Source organism: Bubalus kerabau, chromosome 8 (assembly GCF_029407905.1).
Source record: "Bubalus kerabau isolate K-KA32 ecotype Philippines breed swamp buffalo chromosome 8, PCC_UOA_SB_1v2, whole genome shotgun sequence".
Lineage (NCBI taxonomy): Eukaryota > Metazoa > Chordata > Mammalia > Artiodactyla > Bovidae > Bubalus > Bubalus kerabau.
The window spans coordinates 108831914-108842462 of record NC_073631.1 but is presented as its reverse complement, the minus strand read 5'-3'; the positions used below and the strand labels follow the sequence as shown (position 1 = coordinate 108842462).

Sequence of the window (10549 nt, the reverse complement as noted above, 5' to 3'; positions counted from 1 at the left end):
GCATCACTGATGAACATAGATGCAAAAATCCTCAACAAAATTTTAGCGGACAGAATTCAATAACACAAAAAGCTCATACACCATGATCAACTTGGGTTTATTCCAAGAATGCAAGAATTCTTCAATATATGCAAATCAATCAATGTGATATACCACATTAACAAATTGAAATATAAAAACCATATGATAATCTCAATAGATGCAGAAAAAGCCTTTGACAAAATTCAGCACCCATTTATGATTAAAACTCTTCAAAAAATGGGCATAGAAGAAACTTACCTCAACACAGTAACATAAGGCCATATATAAGTCTACAGCAAACATTATTCTCAATGGTGAAAAACTGAAAGCATTCCCCCTAAGATCAGGAACAAGACAAGGGTATGCACTTTCACCCCTATTATTCAACATAGTCCTGGAAGTCCTTGCTTCAGCAATCAGAGAAGAAAAGAAATAAAAGGAATTCAGATTGGAAAAGATGAAGTAAAACTCTCACTGTTTGCAGATGACATGATACTGTACATAGAAAACCCTAAAGATAGTATCAGAAAATTACTAAAGCTAATCAGTGAATTTAGCAAAGTTGTAGGATACAAAATCAATACATAGAAATCACTTGCATTTCTCTATACTAACAATGAAAAATCAGAAAGAGAAATTAAGGAATCAATCCCATTCACCATTGCAACAAAAAGAATTAAATATCTAAGAATAAACTTACCTAAGGAGACAAAAGAACTGTACACAGAAAATTATAAGACACTGATGAAAGAAATCAAAGATGACATAAACAGATGGAGCGATATTCCATGTTCCTGGGTAGGAAGAATCAATATTGTGAAAATGACTATACAACCAAATGCAATCTACAGATTCAGTGCAATCCCTATCAAATTACCAATGGCATTTTTCACAGAACTAGAACAAAAATTTTCACAAATTTTCACAATTCATATGGAAACACAAAAGACCCCGAATAGCCAAAACAGCCTTGAGAAAGAAGAATGGAGCTGGAGGAATCAACCTTCCTGACTTCAGATTATACTACAAAGCTACAGTCATCAAGACAGTATGGTACTGGCACAAAAATAAAAATATAGACCAATGGAACAAGATAGAAAGCCCAGAAATAAACCCATGCACCTATGGGTACCTTATTTTTGACAAAGGAGGCAAGAATATACAATGGGGCAAAGACAGACTCTTCAATAAATGGTGCTGGGAAAACTGGACAGCTACATGTAAAAGAATAAAATTAGAACACTTCCTAACACCATACACAAAGACAAACTCAAAATGGATTAAATTAAAGACCTAAATGCTAAGACCAGAAACTACAAAACCCTTAGAGGAAAACATAGGCAGAACACTCAATGACATAAATCAAAGCAAGATCCTCTATGACCCACCTCCTAGAGTAAAAGAAATAAAAACAAAAGTAAACAAGTGGGACCTGATTAAACTTAAAAGCTTTTGCATAGCAAAGGAAACTAAGCAAAGTGAAACGACAACCTTCAGAATGGGAGAAAAGAATAACAAATGAAACAACTGACCAAGGATTAATTTCCAAAATATACAAGCAGCTCATACAACTCAGTCCCAGAAAAACGACCCAATCAAAAAGTGGGAAAAATATCTAAACAGACATTTCTCCAAGGAAGACACACAGATGGCTAACAAACACATGAAAAGATGCTCAACATCGCTCATTATTAGAGAAATGCAAATCAAAACAAAATGAGATATCACCTCACACAGTTCAGAATGGCCATCATCAAAAAGTCTACAAACAATAAATGCTGGAAAGGGTGTGGAGAAAAGGGAACACTCTTGCATTGTTGGTGGAAATGTAAATTGATACAGCCACTATGGAAGATGGTATGGAGATTCCTTAAAAAACTAGGAATAAAACCACTATATGACCCAGCAATCCCACTCCTAGGCATATACCCTAAGGAAGCCAAAATTGAAAAACATACATGTATCCCATTGTTTATTGCAGCACTATTTACAACAGCTAGAACATGGAAGCAACCTAGATGTCCATTGACAGATGAATGGATAAAGGAATTGTGGTACACATACAGAATGGAATATTACTCAGCCATAAAAAGGAATGCATTTGAGTCAGTTCTGAAGAGGTGCATGAACCTAGGACCTATTATACAGAGTGAAGTAAGTCAGAAAGAGAAAGATAAATATCGTATTCTAACGCACATATATGGAATCTAGAAAATTTCTGGATTTTTAGAACAAAAATTCATTCAGTAAAAAAGAAATTATTTACAAGGCAGTGATGGAGAAACAGACAGAGAATAGACTTATGGACATGGGGAGAGGGGAGGAGAGGGTGAGATGTATGGACAGAGTAACATGGAAACTTACATTACCATACGTAAAATAGATAGCCAACAGGAATTTGCTATATGGCTCAGGAAACTCAAACAGGGGTTCTGTATCAACCTAGAGGGGTGGGATGGGGAGGGAGATGGGAGGGAGGTTCAAAAGGGAGGGAATATATGTATACCTATGGCTGATGCAGGTTAAGGTTTGACAGAGAACAACAAAATTCTGTAAAGCAATTATCCTTCAATTAAAACATAAATTAAAAAGAAAGTGAGAAGGTAACTACAGTACAAGCACTATGTAAGCAGTTTACATGCAACATGTTTGAAAGTTGTATGGGAACTACTGAAGTCTGGAAATCATCACTTGGCATTTTTCTTATATTCCTGCTACTGCTTTAGATGAGTGAAGAACCATCACACTGCAGCCAGACAGGTCTTAAGGGGTTTTGCTGGGAATTTGCCTTTCTTCCTAGATAACTGTTGTTAACTTGCAACCCTCATTCTTTCCCATCCTGATAGAAGGAATTCAAGTCAAAAAGCCCAGGGTACCACCATACAGAGACCTCTAGGACACAGCAGCACACAAGCCAACTATTGCACAAACTCTTCTCTAGAATGTGTTTTTCATATGGGTTAAGAGCCTTGACGAAGTTTGGGGGGAAGTTTCAGGGATGATATAGAATAATACAACATACAACACCTCGTTGTAGAGGTAACAAAAATGGAAGATAATTAAATATGATGAGAAGATACCCCATTTTTCATTCTGGACCTGGCTCTCCTTTTACTGCTTAGCATTTCTTGACTTTTAGGAATTAGTGAATGGTAGTTTCCTGCCTCGTGCAAAATGTACTCAGTGGGTATGAGTTCAATTAAGGACAATATAGGCACTTTCTATGGCTGCATCCTTAGAAGCTGCTCTGCTGTATTTTACCTCCATTGAGTCATCCTCAACTGGGGATGAAACAGACCCCTGAGAGAACATTCAGCGACATTTGGAGACACTTTTGGTCATAACTAGAGGAAGACTAGTGCTACTTGTAACTTTAGGCCAGGGATGTTGATGAATATCCTGCAGTGTGCAGGCCAACACCCCACAGCCATTATCTGGCTCATACTATCAGCAGTGCCAGAGTGGAGAAACTCTGCCTTCTACCAAGATACCTTCATATTAGAAAACTTTCAAATGAAAAAGACATAGAACCTACTTTAGGAGTGACGATTTGCTAAAGAAGAATCAGCATCCTAGGATGCCATTCAGATGCACTGCAAAGGTACAGAGTCTTGCTATAATCTAGCTAGAGGTTCATTCTCACTTAGATTCACCTCTCCTGGATACTCTGCTGTATCATATTTATTATGACAATTCTTGCTCCAAGAATCCATTTCTTGGATATTTCAGGATTTCATATGCTCTTTGTAATCATCCCTTAATTTGGTAGAATTCAGAGTTTTCTCCTATGGAGAAAAATTCAATGAGCAATCAAATTAAGGGGGGAAAAGGGGAATTTTACACAACCCAAGCTGAGGATTACAACCAGTTAGACAGACTCTAAGAAGCTCTGGAGACTGTTCCACCTGTTAGACATCAAAGGCACAATTATACACACTTTCAAGTTCCAGGATCATACACTGAAATGACATGGTGATAGTTTACGTGAAGTTCACCAAGGATACACAGTCCAGGTAAGCATGTACAAATCAAGCAGCAAGACATCATGACCCCTACAGAGCTGGGAAAAAACATAAAACTTTTAAGAAGTTATATTGCTGCTGCTGCTGCTAAGTCGCTTCAGTCATGTCCAACTCTGTGCGACCCCATAGACGGCATTCCACCAGGCTCCCCTGTCCCTGGGATTCTCCAGGCAAGAACACTGGAGTGGGTTGCATTGCTAGCTTCAGAATAAAGGAAAAAAAAAAACTTTACTGTCTTGCAACCACTCCATTTTTGAGGAGCTATGAAAAGCAGAAGCACACTGCACATTAGGAGGAAAGGAAGAAGTCCAAAGTGATACAAAGAGAATGTTGAATTGTTTAATTTTTGCTGTCCTGCCTTAAAATATGTTATTTCATCATTCCTGTGTTATATGTATGGCATCATGTGGAAGGCATGGGCTCTGAGGTGAGGCTTGCTGTTTGAATCCTGTATGGATCACCTCACAGAACTGAAAATTTGTGGAAAAAACCTTAGCTTCTCTAATTACAACTTCTCCATCTATAAAAATGGCAAAACTTAGAGCACAGCACTCACAAAGCTGTTTGTAAGGACTGAATGAGCTGATGTATGGAAGGCCCGTCCACAGTGTTTGATACATTATAAGCACTAAATAAATTCCCATTGTCTTTTCACTGGTCAAGAATTCTGTAGCATTTCAGCCTCCAGATTTTGGTGAACTGACTAGGTAAGTGTTACATAGTGGCTGAGAGCATAGACACTGAAGCCAGATTTCCAAGGCTGGGATCCTGACCCTACCATGGACTTGCCTTGTGATTTTAGCAAAGTCCCTTGTATTTTTGTGAGCCTTCAGTTTTCCCATCTGTAATATGGGAATCATAAGAGGGATCTTGTAGGTTTGTCTAGAGATTTACTAATGTAACATAAGCTACATATTTAGAATATGCCTATTAAACAGTAAGTTCAGATAAGTATAAATTGGGCTCACTTTCTCTTTTCTATTTTGAACTATTGTGGTTTTGAATAAAATTTTGTTCTTTTCTTAGGACAACAAGTGTTCCTATTAATAACAAAACATTAACATGGGTATACAAGGCCACAGCTACCACAAGACAGATGATGTAATTGTGAAGCAGGCAATATTAATTAAACATCAAGGGTGTAGCTCTCAAGATAGTCCTCAGGGTAAAAGTTCACACTTGAGACAACCGAGGACCTAAACTTTTTGTCTGGGAATCAAGCCACCTGTCGCCCTGTTCTGCGATCTTTCTCCAACTTACCTTTTTATTTAGGGGAGCAGTGTCCACCAGGTGGACTCATTTCTTCCATTCCCATAACCTTCTGGAAAAGTGGACACAGGCGGATGTTTAATTTGGATGCTGAATTATCTTCAGTGTGGCATGGAATTGAATTCTAAATTTGGATTTGTGATTTTCCAGGGAAATCACATTCCTGGCACCTGTGGCCATGGGTGTCAATGACAAACCTGGACATATAAATATCTGTGGATGGAAACCCTGCAACCTAGTCCCTAGTCCAGAACCGGTGAGCAACCATGAAGACCTTCATCTTTCTGGCTCTCTTGGGAGCCGCTGGTGAGTCTTAACAAATAAGTGATCAGTAGGGGTCTATGACTTTTTTAAGGTTGTACTTTGTACTCTGGAAGCCAACAGTGAATGCCAAATATAATCTCTGTACTCAAGAGGCTTAAGATATTGAAATAACAGTGTATAGTACACATGTCTATAGACAACTAAATCTCATTTGTTGGAGATTATGGAGAGTTGGGGTGATCAGTGTAGAAAGCATCAAGAGGAAGAATCTGCCCTGAATTTCAGGTATGGTCTATGAAGTGTGAAAAAGAAAAGATAGTCAACATTAAGGAAATGTTGTTTTGATCTTTAAAAGAATTTGTAGCTAACAATTGGAACAAATGACTACTCGAGCTCCTTGAGGCTGTGAATATCTCACCTGAGTCTCCTCTATACTAAAAAGCTTCTTAAGAGGGAGCTTAACAGGCAAAGACACTCTATTTCTTATGAATAAAATCTTCGGGCTGGGTTTTACCACATCTTCACTAATGAAATTTTGGAGTAACACAAAGACTATTCAGTTTTTATACTATTCAATATAATTGTATTCTTCAAACTTATTACAAAATTTCCTCAAATTTGATTATTATAAATGAATTCAGTAGGCCTACTTATATATCAAAACTGTCTATCTCAAAGTTAGTTTAGAAAATATGAACAATGGGGCATATAGCATATAATCCCAGATATTTAGAGTTTTTAGGAATCATAGTAAGTCAGTGGTCCAAAATTTACAGTGCTGAATAAATTTAAAATGTTGGAAACATGATTGGGATGAGGAGAAAGATTGGAGAGAGAAATTTTATAATGTTCTATGAGTTTATTTAGTGAATATTTTAGGTGAGAACCAAGAAGAAATTGGGGGAACAAAAGTACAAAACTCCTTATTCTTTTATAGGCCAGAACAACTCAGGTGGCATTTAAGAGTTTGCTTTCTGTTACCTCTTGTGGTGTTTATGCTACACTGAACTCTACAAATAAACACAACGATGGTGACTGCAAAGCTTTATTGAACACATACTTAAATGTCTCCTTAGCAAGGCTTTGTGTCAAAAATATTCTTTATATTCTCAGGTAGTGGGCTTCAAGGAGTTTATTGTGTAAGGAGTCTCTGATATGTGTGTGTGTATCACATATGTAAAAAAAAGAAATCAGTATATTGATCAAATGTAAAGCATGCATTAAACATTAATATTATAATAGCATAAATATTTAGCATATGTGTCAAGTGTATGGAGCAATAAGATTTTGAAAATAGTAATGCAAAAATCACAGTTTCTTGATTATGCCTGATAAGAAAACAGGACCTATTTTTTTTTTTTTCTGATTCATCTGCAAAACCTTGCTACAAAGTAGAAATTCCACAATGAATCAGTTCTATAAAGAGTTTCCAACTTGCCTCTGTCAGTTGCTTTCCCCGTGGACGATGATGACAAGATCGTGGGCGGCTACACCTGTGGGGCAAATACTGTCCCCTACCAAGTGTCCCTCAACTCTGGCTACCACTTCTGCGGGGGCTCCCTCATCAGCAGCCAGTGGGTGGTGTCTGCGGCTCACTGCTACAAGTCGTAAGTAACCAATACTCACAGCCCTGTTCTCTGAGGTCAGGGCATCCTCAACCATGCCAAAGACAATCAGGGTGAACTACAGAGTCATGCTTGAGGGGGAGCGTTCAGATTCCAAGACCTCACTATCCCCCTACTCCAAGGCACTGTACGCTTTAAGGCACTTACCCACAAAAACATACCCTGAGAGTTCACTGATGTCTTTCCAAATGAGGGCCATAAAGACATAGGAAGAGAAATACTGAGTGATTAAATATACCTAGAGTACCATAGGAGCTCTAATCATTATGACCCAACCAGGAGAAAAGTGGCATATGGAAGAAACAAACAAAGGAGATTTCCAGTACAACCTGAAGATAATCACAGCTCATTCTGTTCACTTAATACTGTCATATTTCTGAGGCCAGCCACATCTCTGTACAGTAATTGACAATCGCAACTAGATTAATCAACACCATGTCCCTTTTCATCTCCTCTATTGTTGGCATCATTTGGTTCCCATTCCCATACCTAATGAATACAGTACTTGCAATTCAGGGTGGATTCTTCCTCTTAACAGTTTGTACACTGATCACCCCTGCTCCCTGTAATCTTTTCCAACAAATCAGATTTAGTTATCTGCAGACATACAGAATGCACACTGTTGTTTCAACATCTTAAGCCTCTTGGGTTGTGAGTCTGGCCTCGGACTGACACCTACCTAAGGAATCCTCTACCCTGTACCATACTTGGTAGCACTACCTTGAATGAACAATGATGTGTGTGTGTGTGCGTGTGCATGCGCACTGTAAGGGCCTTCCCTCTGTGCTTACGCTCAAGACTGGGCTCCACGGGGAGGGGGAGGCCCTCACACTGGAGACTTAGAGAACTTGTCATCTTTTGATCCAGCGGAATCCAAGTGCGTCTGGGAGAAGACAACATTAATGTCGTTGAGGGCAATGAGCAATTCATCAGCGCATCCAAGAGCATCGTCCATCCCAGCTACAACTCAAACACCTTAAACAACGACATCATGCTGATTAAACTGAAATCAGCGGCCAGTCTCAACAGCCGAGTGGCCTCTGTCTCTCTGCCAACATCCTGTGCCTCTGCTGGCACCCAGTGTCTCATCTCTGGCTGGGGCAACACCAAAAGCAGTGGCAGTAAGTCTCACGGGGAACACGGTCACCAGGTCTGAGAATCCTAGAGGTGAAAACCACGTTCAGGGTCAGGTAGCCCTATGTCACTCAAGGCAGCGTTCCCAGAGGAGAGTGGGGTTCTGTGGAATCTTAGGATATATAACTGAAATGTGTAGGCTCCCTCTGCTTGACAACACAGAAAGAAAGGACTATGCTAATGTTGCCAGGCATGCAGCTAAAATATGAATCGTGACTTGCAGAGAAGCAAAGAATGAGGAGGTACATAGAACAGAGGCTGAGGTTGGAACTGCTCAAAGTACAGCCCTGCTTCAGAAATAAAGTCTCTAGGTTGAAGATATGTGATCCCTGACTCTAGTATTAGTTGTTGTGAAGTCACTCAGTGGTGTCCAACTCTTTGTGACCCCATGGACTGTAGCCCACCAGGCTCCTCCATCCACGGAATTTTCTAGGCAAGAGTACTGGAGGGGGTTGCCATTTCCTTCTCCAGATACTAGTATTAGGGAGAGAACAATTTGCTGACTAAAACCATTTGGAAGACCCTCCAGATAATGGTTGTTCTTCCAAAATAGAAGCTACTAGCAATTGGAGGGAAGGAATGGGAATATTGGCAAGATGGGGAGAGGTACTGAGAAAGACATTTCCCAGAATGTATGGGTAATCCTCTTCTCTTTTCAATCTTGTCCCCAACAGCCAGCTACCCTGATGTCCTGAAGTGTCTGAAGGCTCCCATCCTATCTGACAGCTCTTGCAAAAGTGCCTACCCAGGCCAGATCACCAGCAACATGTTCTGTGCAGGCTACCTGGAGGGCGGAAAGGACTCCTGCCAGGTGAGCTGCTTCGCGCCCCTTGTCCATCAGCTCAGCCTCACGTATCTCCACCGCATTTCCCAGTTCCTGAAACTCAGAACATTGAAACGCTGTCTCTGGGACTGATCATGAGGGCTCAGGATAGGCTGGGGGAAAATAACAAGTTTTCTTTTTGCCGTGTTAATGGTTAAGGTTCAGGGGAAAAGATATACAGATCTTGTGCAAACAGTATATCCTGGTGCCCTTCTGAGGAAGGATATAGGAGCAGAGAACTTTGAAAGGAGCCTGGCTGGATGGGCAGCATCGAACTTCCCGTTCCTCGTCTCTTCTTGGCCTCACAGACCTGCAGTTGAGGAAAAAGGGGAGAGAGAAGGAGGGAGGAGAAGAATAGGGGTACAGTGTGGAGAATGAGAGTTGATTTCCCTGGGAAAGAGTTGGGCTCATGGAGGATCAGCATTTGGAAACGTGGTCCCCGGGGAAAGGAGGAACACCTTTGAGTCTTTCTCCCCTCTGGGCAGAGCTGTGGGTTGTAACTGGCTCTTCCTTCTCACCCAGGGTGACTCCGGTGGCCCTGTGGTCTGCAGTGGAAAGCTCCAGGGCATTGTCTCCTGGGGCTATGGCTGCGCTCAGAAAAACAAGCCTGGTGTCTACACCAAGGTCTGCAACTACGTGAGCTGGATTCAGCAGACCATGGCTTCCAACTGAACAGCTTCATCTCTTCATGACCCTCCCTGTTAGCCAGCTTCACCTTCCTGCCATCCTGAAAGCACTACTTAAATAAAATCATTTATAAAACCAAATATGTTCAAGTGAAATTAGTTGATTTTTACATACTTTCTCTTCAATCTGGCTGTTGAGAAGATGGTGGACATAGAGTTGAACTATTATATGAAGATGGAATTTGAAAGGTGATTTAGTCATTTATTCAGCTGCATCAAAATAAATTACTGCTCACTTACCATATGCAAGCCTCTGTGTGAATATTGAGGCTATAAAGATGAATAAGGTTATCAGTCTCTGTTACCATCACATTGTTGCACAGATAATGACACTAAAATGCAAAACATTAAAACCAACTGCCCAGAATCACTGGACTAGCTATGAGGCTGAGATGAAGCCCCAGCTGTCTTTGTTTTTGTATATTTATTTATTTTTAATTTGAGGATAATTGCTTTACACGTTGTGTTGTTTTCTTCCATATATCAACATGAATCAGCCATAGATATACATATGTCCCCTCCCTCTTGAACCTTCCTTCCCAGCTGTCTTTTTTCCAAAGGCTTTGCTATTGCCATGACTTCCTTCTCTTCCTTCATTTCTTATCTACCTGAAACTCTGTGAGACTAGGTTAAGGGAAAGGCTAGATGGAGAATGTTTTAAAAAATAACAGATCCTATATTTTCCAAGTGTTCACCTACCTATTT

General features: G+C 40.2%; 1 protein-coding gene across 1 annotated transcript; it reads left to right on the top strand.

The window, feature by feature from the left end:
- Positions 1-5578: 5578 nt before the first annotated feature.
- On the top strand, positions 5579-9830 carry LOC129659595 (serine protease 1). The gene is made up of 5 exons (XM_055591158.1): positions 5579-5618; positions 7024-7183; positions 8069-8326; positions 9014-9146; positions 9681-9830. Exons 1-5 carry the CDS (start codon positions 5579-5581, stop codon positions 9828-9830), a joined length of 741 nt encoding a protein of 246 aa, XP_055447133.1.
- The last annotated feature ends 719 nt before the right edge of the window (positions 9831-10549 follow it).